Raw genomic sequence first — 20,938 nt, 5'->3', positions numbered from 1 at the left:
TCATTCTCTACCATTCTTTTCATGATAGAGATCACAGAACAAGAAATTTCAATCAACCTGGTACGCTCCACTAGGTTGCTTGCTTATCACATGGCATGTATAATCCGAATTAATTTGGAGCAGTTTTGACCAGGGCATCACCAGTCCTTGTAAGAATCAACACACGATTCGATCGACTCAGCAGGTACTGTAACCTCACTGACTGTACAGCCGGAAAAAAAAAACTGAACCTGCTTTACTTCATTTTGCAACTTAATTTGGCTTTTGTAAGAATTTTCTTGACCATATTGGCCAGTCAGTCGTCTTACATACAATTTTGACTAGGACACTAAAAACCAGACAGAGATCAAGTTGCCAATAGAGGTTAGACTTAGAGGGCACCACCCTATGGTCCATACAGTACCTACCAGCAAGTGTAAAACCAGTTTTTCAATTCTTCTTCTTCTTTATTTTCTTTGTTTATTTTGTCTTTGAGTGATCCTGTTTCCATTGAATTCAATCTCATGAGCCACGAAGTCAGAACTATAGACCAGTACCAAACAATAAAAGCTAGTACTACGTCTCAAAACTTAGACTATTGATTGATGTTGAAGTGAAACCCATGAATGATCCTTTTCTTCGGTCCATAATATCTTGTCTACTTGTATTTGCTTAGAAATGCATCATCAGGCTGCCTTAGCCCACACATGACAGTCTAGATAAGAAACTAATCCGATAGAATTTTTAGACCTCATACTTGTTAATCTCTTCTTCTTCATCACATCAAATCTTCTTGTCTCAACTAAATCTTATAGATGGAGTAACTACAACCACCAACATTACAAAAAAAATGTAAGAACTAAGAAATTCTCATAGTCAAGGTCAAACTGTTGAATTTTGAACATGAGATTAGGATGAAGAGATATACATAGCTTAACTGGCAATAGGACACTTCTAGTTTGTCATTTACTGCACTCCTACCTACATGCTACAGCTACAGCTAATCACCACGCACTGGTGAAACAACTAATTTTGACAGTTTAAGTAGAGAAACAAAAAACACTACATGTTGTATATTTATAAAAGTCTGAAACTTCAACTTACAGGTGACCCTTTACTACCATTAGGTTCCCTGAAAGCCAAAAGCATGAACGAGTCCTAGCTTCTACTTTCTTATACCAGTCCCAAGTCTCACTATATTCTAGCTAGAACCCAAGCCTTACCTCCATTTGCCCAACAAAAGTGTGTATGTGAATAATATAAAAAAAAAAAAGAAGAAGATAGAACCACTATTTTTGCAGAAGCTATATACATCTTCTTCATACAATAAGTGGAACTTCACTTCTTGTGTTTCACTGTCTATGGAGTACTAAGGAGGACAAAGGAAAGGAAAATAGAGCACGCAGCCCTGGTCTTTGGACAGGATGACCATATTCTGCTCTCTTTTCTTGCAGATAAACTCCAACTTAGCAGCTGGCCAGGAAAGGGTTCATGGATTGGACAATTACAAGTTAGAAGATGTGGCTGAGATATGAAACTAAAAAGTAAAAACAATGACAGTTTCCATTGCAATTCTCACCAGTGGTTGGATTAAGCAGCGGCTCCAGGGTCATTAATTACACCCAAGAAATCGTCTTTTATGGTACCAATGCAAAACTGCAGAAAGGTATCAAAATGTAACAGTTGAGTGTCCACGCATCGACTAAATAAAAGAAAGGAGTAGTACTAAACAAAACGATCGAAACGGATGAGAATGAACTGATGAATATTAAAACAGAGCAGAGGTCACAAAATCCTAGCCAAGTAAGCAAGTTTAGAGAACAGCCTGAACAGGTAACACTGAAAGGAAGTAAAACCTTTTTTTCGACCCAAACAGCTTAACAGTGGCCAAAGTCCAGCGGACAGGCAAACTTTTGTTACTGCAAAATCACCAATAAAACGAGTCTTGAACTAAACCAAAGCCAATGGTTCACAGGTGAGATGGGAAATCCGAAATCCATTATAGAGAGGGGAAGTCTAACTACATTTGGATCTAAAAGAGGGCCTATAAATCCTCTAATAATGGATTTATCACATCATTCATGGTTAGACTTTCTATTATTCCGCCGTTTCTCTAATAGGTGATGATTTCTACTCAGCACATTCAGTATTAGCACTCGTCCATTTCATTATTAGGTGTGTAAAAAATAAGATGCTATCTGCTTTTAAAAAGTGTAGACGAAAAAATAGTAATAAACCCTGAACTGCAAACACCTAAAAACTTGTATGTGAATGACAACAACTAAAGCAAAAGTCAGAAAACATACAATTTCTGTAGCATCAACTCGAGTTCCAATTATCTTTAGCCGTACTTCACTATCCCTTTGAATTTTAACCTGCAAGCCCATCCCAACATCAACTGAAGCAAACTCCTATAAACCATACCATTTTTCTATGAAATAATTCCCAGGAGTTTGACTTACTGATCCATCTGAAGTTGTATAATTTGGAATATCTCCAGACTGGAATTCCATATCATCTGGTATCAGCTACAAACAAAAAAAATAGCAAATTCCATAATGCAACTAAGCATCCAGCAAAGCCCCTTTCGTAATACTACGGTCAAGAAGAAATCACTTTCTAAACAAAATACTTACATGGTTTGAGACAAATATTTGAACAGGACCAGCTTCAGCAAAAAACCCCATCTGCAAGTACTCAAAACATTATCAAAATTACTGAAACATCTTCAACGCAAGAACGGAACACTGAGCAATGAATTTCTGAAGAGAGAAGAAACCTTATTAACTATGGTAACCGCAGCTTCAAGTATCTCCCCTTTAAAAGGTCTGAAAACTACACATTGATACTTGACAGGAAACGTCACAAACCCTGTACCATCACGAATTAGACCTTTCCCAACATTATCAACGCCTGTTATTGCCACCACAAACCCATGACGGCCACTGCAAATAGGAGAAAACAAATACGGTTTAACGTGTGTGTCAACGTTTATGTGAGATAGCGAATTATGAAGAGATAAAAACCTGCAGGTGCCTTCCACATCTTTCATGAGCTTTGCAACCAACTTATCACGTAGATTTGGGCCGAAATGGCGAGGATGGAGTTGCATATTTCTTTCCAGCACTATGTGAAAAAACATCTTTGATTTTTGTTGTTGTAGAAATCTACCTCAGAAACTTACCTCTGCATAAAAAGTTAATCGAATGTCAGCCTAACAAGTGCAAATGAAATCTCTAGCTCCACCCAAAAAGTATAAAAGAACCCTAGGCTCTTAAAAATAAATCCAATTAGTTACAGTTGAGCTGATACAAATTAGTATCTATTTTGTTTCCTCTATAGAGACTAACCACATGCACATACTAGGACGAATACTGTGAAAAGGTTTGAATCACCAGTAACGAATCGTTTAGAAAAGGAGCTACACACACATACTGAAACTCAAAAGTAATAATCCAGAATTTTTAATAAGTCTAACAATCCTAAGCTGGCACCTAAAAGCAAGAACATGATCCACAAACCAAATCAATGAAAGCAAAAAAACAAAGCCCAAATTGCATCTATGGTCCGTCTGAGACACTAAAGCTTCTAAAGAAGAGCATAACTGAGACAAAGAGAGAGATTATTCAATAAGAATGCCTCAACCTTGAATCAATTCAACACAAAGGAAGACATATATGTTTTTGTTTTCAAAATCATAGACAAAACACAAAGGATATATTCAAATCCCAATGCGGAAACCCTAACATGTAATCTGTTACCACCACAACCACAGCAAAACCTAGATTGAATCAATATCTGAGTGAGCTAGCAGAGCTCAACACATTCAAACCAATTTCATCAACACAGATTCAATTTAACATAAATTTTTGAGCTAGCTAGGGTTTGTAATTTGAGAAAGTGACAACAAGTATTAGATACTACATAGATAAAATCCCTAATTAAACCGAGAAATTCATGATGATGATGATAAGTTAACCAACCTTGTTTAAATCAGTTTTAATTTGTTGAAGACAATCACCAATTTCCACAACAGCTCTTCTCTTCGTAAGAAGAAGAAGAAGAAGAAGAAGAAGAAGAAGAAGAAGAAGAAGAAGAAGAAGAAGAAAGGTGGTTCCGGCTGCTGCTGTTTGCTGTGGAGGAGTTGGGCGTGTGGGCAAAACAATAAGAACGATTTTTTTTGAGACCATGTTTTTTTTTTTGTTTTTTTGGAGGACCATGGTTTTATTTTGGGTAAAGGCATTAGAAGTAATTCTCGGTCATCCTCTATCTAGTTATTTATTTAATATCTAATCTACCTCTTAATTAATTTTGGGTGATGATTGGTGAATGATTTAGTTAAAAACAATTAGTGAGATTAAATTAAAAGATGGGTTTATTATTAGTTGAGTAGAATTATTGAGAGAGTAGAGTTAGGGAAGATGAAGGAGAAAAACATGGAAAATAAAATTTTTTTTCCAATTCACTAAGTTTGAGTATTCAAATGATGAAAACTCATCTGATTCTTCATCTCCATCCTCTCCTAGAATATTTGTTAATCTTCAAAATGATCCGGATTTGAACTGGATTTTGAACAGTTCGGTTACTTTATATGAAGAACAAGTAACCGAACTCATCTGAAGTTGTAGTTCGGTTGCCCCGTGAGATGAACAAGTAACCGAACTCATCTGAAGGTGTAGTTCGGCTACTTGTTCCAAACACGCAGGTTAACGAACTCTAATAATTTCTAGGAGTTATAGCGTTATGTTCGGTTGGTTCGCAAACTGCATGCACTTTTGATCTAACCGAACTTTACGTAATATAAGAGTATATAAGTTTACAAAGTTCGGTTCTTTCGCAAACTTGAACCTAACAGCTAACCAACCGAATCTGAGTTTGGTTTCCGCGATAAAATTGTGAAGTTACCGAACTTAACAAACAAAAAAAATGTGAAGTTCCGGCGTCTATTGGCTAAGTTCGGTTACTTTGTAGTCTTAAAATTTTTTGCGAACAAACCGAACTCTATTGGCTAAGTTCGGTTATTTTGGAACTCAACATAGTGGCCACAAGAACACAATTCGGTTAGACTGGATTTGTTTTTTTTTTCGGTTCTAAGGGTGGAGTTCGGTGACTTAGTTTTAAATCCAATAAAACCGAACTGTTCTTCGTGTTCTTCATTTTCAAGCAGTTCGGTTAGTAAACTAGGTTTTTTTTGGAAAATCGACCTAACCGAACATGGCTCTATAACTCCTATTAAAACCCTATTTTGATGATTTCTATTCGATTGAAGCAATCATAATCAAATTAAAGCGAAGGGTTTGTTGGAAAATACCTCCAGAGTGGTCCCATTGCAGAATCAGGTTGTGGCTGGCGTCTTTTATACTCGATAAAATTATTATGTAACCGAACTTAATTGTGATTGCATTGATGTTGTTACATTTCTTAAATAGGAGGTGGTGGTGGTGGGAGGAGGTGGTGGTGGTAATCGGTGGTTGGTGGTGGTGATAATTGGAGGTGGTGGTGGTGATAATCGGCGGTGGTGGTGGTTATATATATATATATATATATATATATATATATATATATATATATATATATTAAATTAGGTTGGTTTTAAATCGTTCCCACATATATATATATATGTGGTTATTAGGTTGGTTTTAAATTAAATTAGGTTAAGGATAAGTTAGTCATTTCAACGTTTTAGGACACCCCTTATCACTATAGGGAAGGTGGCCTAATAAAACCATGGTCCCCTCAAAAAAATCATGGTCCCTAAAAAACCTGGCGTTTTTAGGGGCCACTCAAAAGGATTTAGGGGCCAACAATAAAACAAAAAAGGTCACCAAAGGGAAAATGTAGCCAGCCCTTATCTCGCGTAATTCGTAATGGCGAAATGACCCTTATATATTCGGAGGATATGATAACATTGTTACCCTCCGAATGCAATCGGAAGCCAAAATCGTTCCCATACTTCCGATTATACGACGTGCAGTATTTCTTGGTTCGTGTTTTGGATTCAGCGTTAATCGGAAGTTAAATATATTACAAAACCTACCGATTATAAGTTGCCGCAAATTCAAATTTTGAAAGCTACCATAATCGGTAGATATGCTAAATCCAATACCTACCGATTATTGGTTTCTCCACATTCAACTTTCGTCAAATTAGCCGTTGGAGTTTTTGGGAAAAACAAAAAGAGTCGTTGGACCCTAAACCTATATAAAGAAACTCATATCTATCACCCCAATTGCACCAAACTCTTTCCTCTCTTCAGTTTTAATTTTCATAACAAAAACATGGATATTGGTTTTGCCGAAGAAGAAGATTGTGCTATTTATAGAGCGTGGGTTGTGGTAACTACTCATGATCTTGTTCACAAGCTCCACAAATCGGAATCCGAACAGCAGATATGGAACCGTATCTTAATGGTATTTGAGGCCTTAGATGGTAATCGAATTCGAAGATCATCCAATGACATTAAGATGAGAAAGAATGCGCTAGATAAGGAGATTGACAAACTTGAAGATGAGGAACGGTTTGTTAGGAACGCTTTTCCTTGGTGGACGTATGAAAAACGAGTAAGTATCTCTGTAACTCCAATTCACATTAACAAAAGTTAGTACTAACTTGTTACTCATTCGTAATTTCAGAGAAATCTTGCGGATCCCCGGTATGTGGACCTCTACGGGAAACGATTTGAACATGAAGGATGCTACAAAATCAAGAGGGACAATTTCTATGGTCACTGGAAGTTATGATCTGTTTTAATACTTTTATGGTCAATTAGGAGTATGGATTTAGGTGCTTTTGACGAAATTGTAAGGTTAAGGCCATTTGAAATTTATGTAATGGATGTAATCGGAGTATTATTAATATAAAAACTAGCCGATTATACGAAATCGGTAGATTATTTTGTTAAACAACCTACCGATTGTAATATTCGGTTATTTTATGAGTCAACTTTCTTTCCGATTATGGTGTTGTTTGGTTCCAGGAAACAGTTTTTTTTGAACTTGTAATATTCGGAGGATAATGTTTTTGTAAAGTTCCGAATGTACGATGGCCCAAAAATCAGAATTTGGAAAAACTTATACTTTTCAAATTTTGTCTTTGAAATAATCGGACGTTAAATTAGTTACCAAAACTTCCAAATATGGGATGTCTAACCTTCAATATTGGCCCTTGGAACCACCTGGAGCCATGGCGTGGTTTGTTTTGAACTTGTGATATTCGGAGGATAGGTTTTTTATAAAGTTCCGAATGTACGATGGCCCAAAAATCAGAATTTGGAAAAACTTATACTTTTTAAATTTTGTCTTTGAAATAATCAGACGTTAAATTAGTTACCAAAACTTCCGAATATGGGATGTCTAACCTTCAATATTGGCCCTTGGAACCACCTGGAGCCATGGCGTGGTTTGTTTTGAACTTGTGATATTCGGAGGATAGGTTTTTTATAAAGTTCCGAATGTACGATGGCCCAAAAATCAGAATTTGGAAAAACTTATACTTTTCAAATTTTGTCTTTGAAATAATCGGACGTTAAATTAGTTACCAAGACTTCCGAATATGGGATGTCTAACCTTCAATATTGGCCCTTGGAACCACCTGGAGCCATGGCGTGGTTTGTTTTGAACTTGTGATATTCGGAGGATAGGTTTTTTATAAAGTTCCGAATGTACGATGGCCCAAAAATCAGAATTTGGAAAAACTTATACTTTTCAAATTTTGTCTTTGAAATAATCGGACGTTAAATTAGTTACCAAAACTTCCGAATATGGGATGTCTAACCTTTAATATTGGCCCTTGGAACCACCTGGAGCCATGGCGTGGTTTGTTTTGAACTTGTGATATTCGGAGGATAGGTTTTTTATAAAGTTCCGAATGTACGATGACCCAAAAATCAGAATTTGGAAAAACTTATACTTTTCAAATTTTGTCTTTGAAATAATCGGACGTTAAATTAGTTACCAAAACTTCCGAATATGGGATGTCTAACCTTCAATATTGGCCCTTGGAACCACCTGGAGCCATGGCGTGGTTTGTTTTGAACTTGTGATATTCGGAGGATAGGTTTTTTATAAAGTTCCGAATGTACGATGGCCCAAAAATCAGAATTTGGAAAAACTTATACTTTTCAAATTTTGTCTTTGAAATAATCGGAAGTTAAATTAGTTACCAAAACTTCCGAATATACCACACAAATCATTGTCATTTGAACTTGTCTAACTTAGTTACCCAAACAAATTTCCGAATGTACAACAAAAATCATTGTCATTTATCTGCTCTTCTTTACTTTACGACCGTGACTACCTCCCAGTCCTGCACGACCACGGGTTTGAGCACCTTCAGTTGGAGCACCTTCAGTTGGAGCAGCTTCAGTTGGAGCAGCTTCAGCGCTCGATGAAGCTCGAGTTCTTTTACCCGTCTTTGATACTTCCACCTTGGGCTGATGCCTCTTCGTGACTTTCTCCCCAAACTGGGCAGCATAATCTTCGTTATCCATATTATCAACTAGATCTCTAGCCTCTTTGATCTTCTCAGCTGGCATGGGATCTCCGCTCTTCAAGCATGCAGTTAACATTTTGGAAACACGCTTGAACCTATTCACCTGTTTTTTATACGTAATGACATAACATCAAACGGTAATTACCTAAGATTTATAGGAATAATATAAAATGAAAAAAAATATAAGAACACGCACCAGTCTATCATAACCAGCTGGTTTGTCTTTGATGATACAATTATAACTTGAACCCGCCGCAGTAGTGTTGGATTTGATTTCACGGATAACCAAAGGATGTGATACCTTGTTATACCAACTCATATAGTCTGGAGAATTTTCATCACCTCGGATGGTTCGTCTACCAGTGTCGATAATGAAGTCATTCCTCTTATCCCAGTTATCAAGAACAGTAGGTGGGCCTGTGTGAACAATCGTGAGATTGTCACCACTAGAAGAACACAACTCCAACTCCAATTTGTAGTAATCCCCCATTTTCTCCAGAGGTTGATGTTGTATATACCCGTGTTGTCGCATCACCCTAGAGGGGTTATACATCACATATCCTGTGGGGTGCCACAATGGTCCAAAATAAAGGGACAAGTCCGACCGAACATTTATATGCCCACTGGCTCGATCTTCCTTGTATGGATCAAAGCATACGTCCGAGGCCTTCAATTGGTCCAAAATCTCCCTCATGCGAATCAACTGCTGCTCTTTTTTCCTAGAACGGTTGTCTTCAAATATATACTTTGTTCCTCTAGGAGTACCTTTGCACCACCCCGGGTTCTCTCCGGCCAACTTCAGGATAGGGAAGTGGTCATAGATCCATGCCTATATACATAAGAAATCAAGTTTTAGTAAATAGATTGTGTATATTCGGTAGTAATTTCCAAACATAATTTCCGATTATATATAATCGGAAACAAAACTGAGTACCTATCTACCGAATACCCAACATTCGGAAATAGATATGGATCATTTCCTACCGAATATGCGTCATTTGGAGTTCAGTAACCTATAGTTTTTCTGGCCTGTATATTCAGTAGTAATATCAAAAAAATATTTCCGATTATATATAATCGGAAATAAAACTAAGTACCTAGCCACCGAATAACAAACATTCGGAAAATAAGATGGATCAATTCCTACCGAATATGCGTCCTTTGGAGTTCAGTAACCTCTAGTTTTTCTGGCCTGTATATTCGGTGGTAATATCAAAAACATATTTCCGATTATATATAATCGTAAATAAAACTAAGTACCTAGCCACCGAATAACAAACATTCGGAAAATAAGATGGATCAATTCCTACCGAATATGCGTCCTTTGGAGTTATGAATATGCGTCATATGTATTGTCTACCGAATAACTATAAAGTGAGTTATAGAGTTAAAGAAAAAACCTGCAATAGAGCCACGTTCCCGGCAACTTGGCAGGTTCCTAGCCTCGACGCCTTTCTCAACTCTTCCATCAAGAATGCTAGGCATGCCGTGCCCCAAGAATAGTCACCGACTTCATGGAGAGGATCCAAAAGTTGTATAAGGTTGGCGTCGATCCGGTTGTCAGAAGTATTGGGGAATATGACACATCCCAATACACAGAGGAGATATGCAGTGGCAGCGTGGTTCACTTTCTCATCAGTTAACGTTCCATTCTTTTCCTTCTCCAAGGTGCCTCGGAACATATTCATCAAAGCTGTAATGTTGATCTGTCTTGTTCTATAACTGGCATGCCTCCTAAACTCTGTTGTTGTTGTCTCTTCATCCCAACCTAAGCACTTGTTAGTTAGAGAATAAAGTTGTGCCCAACTTAACTGCTTTGTGTAGTTAAACTTCACAGCTGTGCCTTGGTCGGGAAGGTTAAGAATCTGCACAACATCATCCGGGGTGATCGTCATCTCCCCAAACGGCATATGGAAAGTATCGGTCTCAGGATACATTCTCTCCACGAACGCCGATATGGCCACACGATCATGTTCCAACAATGAATTCTCGGCGGCATTAGCTAACCCCGAGTTGGCAACAATTATCTTGAACCTTTCACATTCACCGGATAAAGGCCACGCAAGCATTTTTGTTGGTGCGGCGGTAGGTTTGAGTAGACGGACCGCATCTTGATGATCCTATTAAAGTACATAAAAAAATCCTTAATACAAGTATTACGATATAACACATAGACAATACATTAATAAAAAATAGTAATTTTATTACCTCGGTTTCATATATTTCTCTGGCCCATGAGTCTTTGTATCCAAATAGCAATTTTCCTCCATCCGCTGGTAGTCCAAGGATTGTGCCTGCTGGAATACCCTTCTTCTTCAAGTGCTGAGGGACAAGATGTGATGCTTTCTTAGCAATATCCTTCCTTACAACATCTTTTCCTTTTTTGGCTTTTTGGGTACCACTTGGTTGTCCTTCTTCTTCTACTCTTGCCACTGGATCAACTGGTTCAACACTTGGTCCTACACTTTGTTGAGCGGCTTGTTCAACACTTGGTCGCACCCCTTGTTCACTGCCTTGTTGTTCAACAGTTGGTTGCACTCCTTGTTGACTGCTTTGTTCTTGTTCGCTTTGTTGAGCACCTGAATTATCTTTGGCACTCCTTTCCCTCCTAGCACTAGCTGTCACTTTCTTCCTCCCTTCTCGACTTTGTCTAAACAACAAAGAAAGGAACAATATTTACAAACTATACAATCAGAAGACAAAGTATGGAAATATAACCCGAATGTACACATTCGGACGTAAGAAGACACATATTGTTCCCGAATACAAAACAATCGGAAGCTAACTAAACATATTTGCAACCGAATATACATCAATTGGAGTTCAGAAGCTGTAAATTTTTCATCCTACACAATCGGAAGAAAAAGTGCACCTCTATAACCCGAATGTACAAATTCGAAGTAAGAAGACACATATTTTTTCCGAATGAAAAACAATCGGAATATAACTAAACACGTTTACAACCGAATATTCATCAACTGGAGTTCAGAAACTCTAAAATTTTATCCTACACAATCGGAGGTATAAAACATTATATTGTCTTCCGAATAAATACTGGCCCCAAAATGGGATTTTTCCTATATCATAAATTTTGAGATTTTTTCAATATATACATTCGGTAGTGAGTGTTCTTCCGAATACTTTGTGTCTACTTAAATATATTCGGTAGCCAAAAAATTAATTAAACTACCGATTATTAGCAGTTTGTATCCAGGAAGATATGACCACCAATATTCGGCAGATAATCATCAAATCTTTCTCCCGAATACTGTCGATGTTCTTGAAAAATGAAGAACATGACTACATTCGGAAGTAAATGAGCATGCATATCGTCCGAATCTGGATAAATAACCGAAAACCCTAGAAAAAAATTTTCTCGATTCGACGAATTAAAGCGAAATAAACCCCAAAAATGATAGATTCTTACCTAATTGGGGCCATTTGAAGTTGACGAAGTGTTTGAGTCTCGGAATCGCCACCACCGACTACATTGCCGGGTACTTGTTCTTCGCGTTCTTCGCGTTCTTCTTCATTCGCAGCAAGTATTTCTTTATTTCTTGCTAAAATTCCAATGTTTGGATCGATACCCCGAGCAACATTTTTGGTTCTAGGTCTGTGGGTTTCATTTCTCTTATCCATTGTTTTATAATCGAATCGACGATGTTTTGATTTTACGATTCGCGGCGATGTTTCGGTTGAACGAGGAAATTTTTTTTTTCTTCCACAATCGGAAGATAATATGAAACTGGAAGAAGAAGAGTTGAAATGAGTAGAATTGTTTTTGATTTGGTTTTTATACAGTTTTACCAGAAGGGCATTTATGTAACTTCAATATCATATAAGGTACCCCTTAACTAGAGTCTTTGGCTGGGTATAAATTGATGGCCCCTAAATCCTTTGGGATGGCCCATAAAAACGCCAGGCTAAAAAAATCATTCAACAATAAATACTATTTCCGTAATAATATTTGGCCCAGTGCTCCGAGACCGAGTGGTTTACACTTTAGACCTTCACCCGCCCCTCGACTCAATCAGGCGCCGGGCTAGCCATTCTCACACCCAGGGGGCTGTCTGGCTGTCTACGGAATTTCTAGTCCACTCTACTCAGAACTCAAGGCAAGGTGTTTCTTCTGCTTGTTTTTTATTTATTTTTGCCATCTTTTCTGGAGATGATACAACTACAAGTTTACCAGAGCAAAGAAATACGCTCAACCATACAAGAAGCAAGGAAGGAAGAAAGAAAAAAAGAATTGAACATTTCTTGTACAGACTTGGTTGTCTTAACCACCACCACACAGTTAAAACAACTAGATTTGCCACTTAAACAAAGGAACAAAAAAGAGAAAAACATTACATGGTGTATATTTATAAAGGGTCTGCAACTTCATGTTACAGGACTGCAAAACTGACTACTTTGTTCTTAAACATCTCCAAATCGACATACTAGATCACACTTAACAGTATCCTGAGAAACAGATTCTGGGCCTTCACCACTTACTTTTCCCCTTTCCCTTTCTCCTCCTCTTCTTCTTCTTCTTCTTCTTCTTCAAAATCATCATCATCGCCATCATCCTCGTAGTAGTAGTATTCTTCGTCTTCGTCATAGTATTCTTCTTCTCCATTCTCAGGATCACCATTCTTAAGTCGCAATTGCTGCTGTCCCGTCAACCGTTCTTGAATTCTATCCCTGATGGCTGTTCCCTGTTAACATAAAACATGCACAGGGTTGAGGACCAGATTGGTAAAACAGATGTTCAATTTCTCAACTCTTTAGGATAAACAAAGCAAAGAGAGGGAATGCATACCATTTTGTGACAACCTTCCTCGAACATCCCCAGAAAACCAACAATCCAACGATCTGCATTCTCCACCCACTCGTTACGATGCAGTTCAGCAGTTTTTGCGACTGTTTGTATCTGCATTATTAAAACCAGAAATGACGTCTATTTATATTCATGCCAGGTATGTATTGTAAAAAGGTGATGTATATGAGAATTGCAAATTTCTCTGGAAACTAATGCGGAGAACTGATGAGAAATATGAAGTAGGAACAGCGCTAAAGATCTGGATAACTGTAGTCTAAACCAATAATGCCATTAGCAATACAAAATACAGATGCAAAGAAATCATAGTAGCAAACATCTGCAAGCTAAAAGAGGATATTAACATAGACTACTTTAAGACTAATAGAAGAGGTGGCACACAATTATTAATTGGTGGCAAATAATCTCAAACTAAAATACTTGCTAACCTATAATGTGCTTGTTTAGAGTAATCAGGGGAATATAATAGTCTACTACAAATTCTATGCTCACTTATCTATGCAAAACTCATAGCACTGTTGTGTCATATGTCCTCAAATCTGCTGCTTTTATGCATTGTTATTCCTAAATTGTTCCTCAATCATATATATCATCTCAATTTTCATTCCATCCCAATTTTTACTGGAAAGTCCTACAACTGAAAGAACTAAGTTACTGGAGATACAGTAAACTAAAGCCAATCACTTTTCTAATCCAGAATCATCAGTTTCAAAGAAAACGTGAACAAGCCACAGAGAGCTACAGCACATACATAAAGAGTCAACATGTTCTACATTTACAGAAACATATACATACCCTCTCTCCCACTTTTTCTTGGTGTTCCTTGGCTTTGTCACGTAATTTCCTCAAACCCATGTTGACTCTAAGACGCTTTTCCTGAAAAGAGCGAATATCCAGAGGACACTTAATACCATAGCTAACGTAAATATCGGCGAAGAACAAATATTACTTCATCATATATATGTAAATGATTAAACTGTACATGCCTTCACATAGCTGACATTAAGTTCTTTCCTTGAATACCCACGATCCAGGTTACGCATCACATATTGGTTATAATCTTTAAGAATCCTCATAATAATATCTGAGGTAGAAATCCCATCAGTACGTTGCGTCTCCTTAAACTTTCCAACCTTTTTAACCTACATTTATTTTTCATTTTAAGAAACTTTTATTAGAAGGGACTATTAAGGCGGATAAATTATTAAAAAAAAAAAAAGGATCTGTCCAACATGAAGAACTTCTTCTAACCTGCACTAGTCGACTATAATTTAATAAGTTAAGTAATTTAACAATCAAAAGTAGGGGGATAACATAAAGAATGAAAAAGAAAAGAAATAGAAAAACACAAAAGAAAACAAGGGGGACTAAAAGCATATCTCGTGCACCATAATAGTTGCTCGAACTTACGAATTCATATACATCTTTTCCAGCTCCACTCGTATCAGCATAACTGAATATTTTTCATGTGAGGATAAATTAATATCTGAATACAACAAATCAGCAACTTAAAAGTGTATACTGTAGCTATCTGCATTGGTAACATACAGGTGACCCTATTCATACTGTATGATTTCCAATTTAACATCAAGGCAGCAAACATGCAGAAAGAACAATCAACATCACGGGGTTTCACAAACAGAACTTTTAAGATAAAGACATGTCCTTACGGGAGAGAATCGTGAGCAACATAGTCGATATTATGCTTATCAAGGAACTCCTGTGAGATAACCCATGGTGCATCAGGAATGACTTCGTCAACCCACCTGTAGCAAATAATTGACAGAAAGTCAAAAAGAAATAAAGCAAAAGGCCAATAATTGATTAAAGAGGAAAGATTTCTTCCAATCATTGTTCTAGCATGAACTTGACATAAATTGGCCCAAGTTCGATAGGATCTTACACTTGTGTTACTACCTAGCGGGGTGATGTCTCAAAATATATCTAAAGCTAAACTTAGCCAACTTAACTTGGCATAGACCAAGGTTATGCCAAGAGGAAAATTAGGTTTGTATCTACCAACAAAGATGATCGAGACTCGTAAAAATAACTTTTTAACCCTGAGCCTCAATTTCACGGGAAACCAACCAATATGAACAGACTTGGAAAAACAACTTTTTAACCCTGAGCCTCAATTTCACAGGAAACCAACCAATATGAACAGTGTCATCAACTTAATAGCAACATCCAAGAAAATTAACCTTGGTGGCCTCATGTTTTAGCAACAAAGTTCCAAAGCCGAACTGGTAATTTTTCCTTCAATCTATCAAACGCCCAACTTAATCTTTCTCTTATTAATGGAAAACAATCACTGGGTTTAAAAGGATCACCCAAGGCAGAAACTGTAAGAATATGCACAAGGGGAAATTTGGATATAAATCTCCAATCCCACATCTCAAACAATGCAACAAACATCAAATTTAGTATCATAATTCTATTGATTTGTATTTGAAGCGATGAAAAAAAGATAAGAAACTGACTTGCAATGGCGAAGAGATTCATATCGTTCGGATTCGGTCATGACAGTTTTGCCTTTATATCTATGTGTAACTTCATCGCTGCAGCATCCAACCAGAAGATACGTGTTTGGGAACCTAACCAACAAAATCCAAAGAAAATATAAGAAAAAGCAAATTCCCAATTATATAACAAGACTAACATACAAATATCTGACTCCCCATCTGAATTTAAAGAAGTGGAAATTATCTCTTCAAATCAACTTCCTCTAATTTTGTCTTTGGAGGCATAAAGAAAATGATGAATACGTAGAAGAAAATGACATCTCCTCCTTTACAAACTTCCTCTTTTTCCATTTAGTGTAATTGTCAATAAAAATCCAAACAAACATAACCCTTAAAAGTCTAAATTTCCAAGAATGAAGTTGATATTAGGGATCACAATTTCCTTCTTCTGTAAAATATAAATCCAATCAAAAGAAATTTGATGGAAGGTGAAATTGTACTAATCAACGAAACCAACCAAAATTGAAAAAATCAAACCGAATAACTAATCAAAAAATTGATGAAAAAGAGAGATGGATTACGATTTCTTGGCTTGTTCGAGAGAGCGAGCATGACCGAAGTGGAAGAGATCGTAGATTCCATCAGCGTAAACACGAACAGGTGGATCGCTACTCGACATCTTCTTCTTCTTCTCTTCCGATCTCTCCTCTTTCTCTCTTCTTCTTCCCAAATTTTATTTATTTTTTGTTTTGTGTTTTTTCAGATATTTTCTCGAGAAAAGAAAAGGGATGGACGGAGGGGTTGTGTCCTCTCAGAGTCTCGATTTGGGCACCCACTCAAACCACAGATAGTAGGCCCGGTCCAATTCTACCAGCCAATAACATACCGGAGGAATAACCAGTAGGAGCTACCGACATGATAAAAATAAATAATAAATTTATTTGGAAAAATGCATCAGAATCTGCCTCCTGGCCGGTGGTCTTTTTTGCATATAAGAATTTTGAAGATTGAACTCTATGAGTGTGACACAGATCAAATGTCAAACACACACACATTGAGTCACCAAAGAGACACCTAACTTCTACCATTCTGGCAAAAGTTCCATAATCATCATCCAGAATTTAGACAACAAAATATTTAAACAAAAAAAGACCATTTCATCAAGGTCCAGGGAAGAAATCAATAATGCCCATCATTGATAATTACAGTGCAGGGGGGTCAGTCAGAGCAGCAGAAACCAAAAAAGACTAAACCAGCTGCTGCTGCCTATGATTCTCCTACCAAGATAACAGAAGCTATCTGCTGCTACTTCAATTTGTACAAGATATATAAAATCCCATTAAAGCTATCTATATGCTGCTAATTCAAGTGTTTAAGCAACACTCCAAAAGGGGAATCCACCCATAAAGCTAGAGCACTGCCCAAGTATTTTTAGTCATCATTCGATTAGTGCTGGTATCAATTTACGCACGTCTATGCATAGTAATTTAAGCTGGCTTTCTTCTTCGCCTGGACTTGAATGATACCTTCATTGAAGTCTTCGTGGATCACCTAAAAACAATTAGTCAGAAACAAGGGAAACTCAGTCAGCTCTCTAGTACATTAAAACTAATGCAAACAAAATGTAGGTACAGAAAGGATGGCGTAATATTATACCTCAGTTGCATCTCTGCGAAGAGCTAACATGCCAGCCTCGACACAAACGGCTTTCAACTGTGCACCATTGAAGTCGTCAGTAGAACGAGCCAACTCCTCAAAGTTCACATCAGGATGTACATTCATTTTCCTAGAGTGGATCTGGCCAATTGTGCAAACAACTCAGTGAATCAACCAACAGAAAATAATCAAATGGATTACAAATGAACAAATACTCCACAAACCCACCTGCATGATTCTGGCTCTCGCTTCTTCAGTAGGATGAGGGAACTCAATTTTACGATCCAAACGGCCTGATCGCATGAGGGCAGGGTCCAAAACATCGGTACGATTAGTTGCCGCAATGACCTGTATGCATGAGCAGTATCTTCCTTAATATAGGTTGACAATGAAATAAACTTGTTACCACGAGATTATTAACTACCAGGATTTTTAACTGCCAGAAAGAATTGCAGCAATTTCTTTTTTACTTTGATGATGTATATCAAAAAGTTTCTTTTAATTTAGATATACTGGGATATTTTAATATCTGATGCACAATGCATAATAGATGGAAGGACTGAATTGCAAACCTTTATCTGGTCATTGCTGCCGAAACCATCAAGTTGGTTAAGCAGTTCCAACATTGTCCGCTGTACTTCCCTATCTCCATTGGCGTCACTGTAGTAAAAAATAGGAAAGGAAGGAGAATATAAGCATGTTATAGAGAAGTACAAAGATTTAAACTATCGAGAATTTACCCCAAAGTAGAAACACCTACAACACAATTCGTTTGAGACATAAACATCACGTACCTATCAAATCGCTTAGTTCCAATTGCGTCAATCTCATCGATAAAGATGATGCAAGGGACTTTCTCCTTTGCAAGATTAAACGCATCACGGACAAGTTTAGCTCCGTCACCAATGAACATCTGAATAATATCCAGGACCAAAGGGAAACAGAATATGCATTAAACTCAAAGTGGCAAATACAGGGAATTCAAAATGTAGCAGGACATACACTGAGAAATTTTGTAAGAATCTATGGATTCGAAAAGTAAGGTTACCTGAACCAATTGAGGACCTGCTAGCTTCAAGAAAGTGGCATTGGTTTCTGCTGCACATGCACGGGCCATCAGTGTCTTGCCTGTTCCAGGAGGTCCGTACAATAGAACTCCTTTGGGTGGTTTGATTCCTATTTTCTTAAACCTGTCTGCATGAGTAATTGGCAAAACAATTGCCTCTTTAAGTTCTTGAATCTGCAAAACAGTATAAAGCAATCATAATTTTCAGTCAAATCAGTGAATTGTGATCATTATCCACATAATAAATGTGCAGCAGTTAAGAAAAAAAAGTATACCTGTAGTTCAAGGCCCCCAATATCATTGTAGTCTTCTGTTGGTTTTTCGTCAACCTCCATAGCCTTTACACGTGAGTCATACTCAGAAGGAAGTTTTTCAAATATCAGATAGCTGTCTTTGTTAACGCCAACCAGATCACTAGGTTTCAATTCAGTTGGATCAATAAGTCCAGGAACAGGCAGAAAGATTGTCTAAAACCACCAAGTAAACAAAGATGAAATATAATCAGTATCATGGCATTGGGGTCATGGAAAAGCAACAGGCGTCAAGGTACCTCGAATACCTCCAAAAACATCACAGGTATCTTGTATGCAACTAAAACCATGAAAGACTTAAATCAGTGGACAATGTAGCATAATAAAATGTTCACCTGACGAGTGGATGTTTTTACAACGACAGACAACCCCTTCCTTTGTGAATTCAAGTCAACATTGGCACCATCTTGCTCCTCGTCTTCCTCTGGGGGCAAGTCCAAGATCTTCATGTAGAGGAAAAAGAAAAAAGCATTCACATTAAAGAACTATCTAAAGAATAAATCAAGGGTTATACAATCTGTAATTTTATTTTTTATGTTTAAAATCGGTCTCAAGACGAATAAGTAAAAAGGTACCCTAGTATTACTAGAGTCTCCAATGTTCAGACACAATTGAGGGCACACAATTTTCTTAACCCACTGGGTTTGGTGATTGAGGAGCAAATGCTATGTTGTCAAAGTCTCTAAAGGGTTCCAACCTGAAATTGTGATTGGCTTGCCTACTAAACTCACCCTGATCCAGTCAAGCATAGAGTCAACATAGAGTAAGTGAGGCTACAGGGCGCCAATGGCATTATCAAATTAGGGCTTGGGGACTCAATTAGGTTTCAGAACCCCTTTCAAGCAGACAATTACAGCAATTTAGGGCAAGTTAGATATGCACATTGTATGAATGAAATAACAAACCCTAGACTAATCAATGAAAACAATTAGTGAGAGACAGACCTCAACGACATTAGCAACCAAGTAAGGAAGCTGTTTGTTAAGCTTAATCTTCTCCTTATTAGCTTTGATATCCTCCTTATTCGTCTCTATTTCATGAGTTAATCTCCTTAATTCATCCTTCAAAAACCCAAACAAACAAACAAACAAACACATATTAGCCCTAGAAAATCAAAATCAAAATTGAACACCTCAATTAAAATAACCAAAAGAAAAATTATAAAGAAAGAAACCCAAAACATACATTGAGTATTCGGGATTGATCGCCGAGTTGTCTAGAAGCAGCGAGAATGTCATTAAGAGACATGTTGTCAATCTCATCTCCCATGCCTCCTTCAACGTCCATTGCAGCAGCATCAGATGAAGAACCCATTAATCTCTACAACTTAAACAGTAACACAGCCGCCGCGGCTCAGAGAAGAAGAACGAATGACCTTGTTTGTAAGCTGTAATCCTCACTGATATGATAAAGAAAGAAGAGCGGAGTGAGAAATAAATCTTGTTCTAGAGAAGGCGAACCGGATATATCGGTTTTTTAAAATATCGCGTATCTTCTTATACAAGAAAGGGAAGAAAGTTCGCGAAACATATTCAACCCGGTTTCTTCATCTTACTAGGAATAGCAAACGTTTTTTGGATCGAGAATAGCCTACTATTACGTTACGGGCTATCCTGTCTATTTTGCTTTTGCATATAGGGAAAGTCTCGTCGTATCACTCACTGGAAACAAGAGGTGCTCATTCAGCTTGACTTGCACAAATAGCTAGACCACTTATATTAGTCCAATTAAGTGCATAAGTACCCCATGTATGCATGAGTAAATATCCAATCAGTTGTGAGCAAACATTATGGTGCAGAAATATTCTAGCGGATGCTAAAGAAAACTATGGAAATGTGATCAATATTGTTTGATGGGAAAAAAAACCTTAGCAGATAGATTATGGGCTTTCACCACTATGAGTTCTACTTAAAACCTATTTTGAGGCATACTGATTTTTTTTGAGGCATACTAAATGATTATACCATCTAGGGTATCCTTATAAGGGGTCTCTAAACCATATCAAAATTACTAGATTACCCTTTAATTCGATTAGATTACTTAAATATCCTTTGACCAAATGAAAACCTAGACTAAAAATATTCAAAACAAAAAAAATCAGTCTAACATTCTTTTTTCTCTAATTCTTCTTCTCTTCCTTCTTCATCTCCAT

General features: G+C 37.2%; 3 protein-coding genes across 5 annotated transcripts; all 3 read right to left on the bottom strand.

The window, feature by feature from the left end:
- Positions 1 to 217: 217 nt before the first annotated feature.
- Positions 218 to 4,126, bottom strand: LOC113313646 (DNA-directed RNA polymerase II subunit RPB7-like). Of its 3 annotated transcripts, XR_003341979.1 has the most exons (9): positions 3,963 to 4,126; positions 3,006 to 3,165; positions 2,759 to 2,924; positions 2,616 to 2,666; positions 2,442 to 2,507; positions 2,286 to 2,354; positions 1,836 to 1,898; positions 1,559 to 1,635; positions 1,025 to 1,452 (listed from the first exon to the last, which is right to left on the bottom strand). XR_003341979.1 is itself a non-coding variant. In XM_026562447.1 (8 exons), the coding sequence occupies exons 2-7, from the start codon at positions 3,119 to 3,121 to the stop codon at positions 1,570 to 1,572; spliced, it is 534 nt and encodes a 177-aa protein (XP_026418232.1). In that variant the 5' UTR covers positions 3,122 to 3,165; positions 3,963 to 4,126; the 3' UTR covers positions 218 to 803; positions 1,559 to 1,569. The 3 variants fall into 3 exon arrangements, 2 of the variants coding, with proteins under 2 accessions (XP_026418232.1, XP_026418227.1); XM_026562447.1 differs by lacking the exons at positions 1,025 to 1,452; positions 1,836 to 1,898 and adding an exon at positions 218 to 803; XM_026562442.1 differs by lacking the exon at positions 1,836 to 1,898 and having other exon boundaries at positions 3,963 to 4,125.
- Positions 4,127 to 12,696: 8,570 nt separating this feature from the next.
- On the bottom strand, positions 12,697 to 16,511 carry LOC113313617 (choline-phosphate cytidylyltransferase 1-like). Its single transcript, XM_026562414.1, has 8 exons — positions 16,335 to 16,511; positions 15,772 to 15,885; positions 14,962 to 15,057; positions 14,702 to 14,744; positions 14,278 to 14,433; positions 14,087 to 14,167; positions 13,274 to 13,384; positions 12,697 to 13,169 (listed from the first exon to the last, which is right to left on the bottom strand). Exons 1-8 carry the CDS (start codon positions 16,430 to 16,432, stop codon positions 12,963 to 12,965), a joined length of 906 nt encoding a protein of 301 aa, XP_026418199.1. The 5' UTR covers positions 16,433 to 16,511; the 3' UTR covers positions 12,697 to 12,962.
- Positions 16,512 to 16,889: 378 nt separating this feature from the next.
- Positions 16,890 to 20,213, bottom strand: LOC113313608 (26S proteasome regulatory subunit 6A homolog). Its single transcript, XM_026562404.1, has 10 exons — positions 19,972 to 20,213; positions 19,731 to 19,847; positions 19,122 to 19,229; positions 18,751 to 18,942; positions 18,458 to 18,649; positions 18,204 to 18,322; positions 17,982 to 18,069; positions 17,638 to 17,757; positions 17,410 to 17,550; positions 16,890 to 17,304 (listed from the first exon to the last, which is right to left on the bottom strand). Exons 1-10 carry the CDS (start codon positions 20,098 to 20,100, stop codon positions 17,227 to 17,229), a joined length of 1,284 nt encoding a protein of 427 aa, XP_026418189.1. The 5' UTR covers positions 20,101 to 20,213; the 3' UTR covers positions 16,890 to 17,226.
- Between the last annotated feature and the right edge of the window lie 725 nt (positions 20,214 to 20,938).

This window comes from Papaver somniferum, chromosome 1, assembly GCF_003573695.1.
Source record: "Papaver somniferum cultivar HN1 chromosome 1, ASM357369v1, whole genome shotgun sequence".
Taxonomy (NCBI): domain Eukaryota; kingdom Viridiplantae; phylum Streptophyta; class Magnoliopsida; order Ranunculales; family Papaveraceae; genus Papaver; species Papaver somniferum.
The sequence above is the reverse complement of the archived record's forward strand: the minus strand, read 5'-3'. Positions and strand labels throughout refer to the sequence as shown.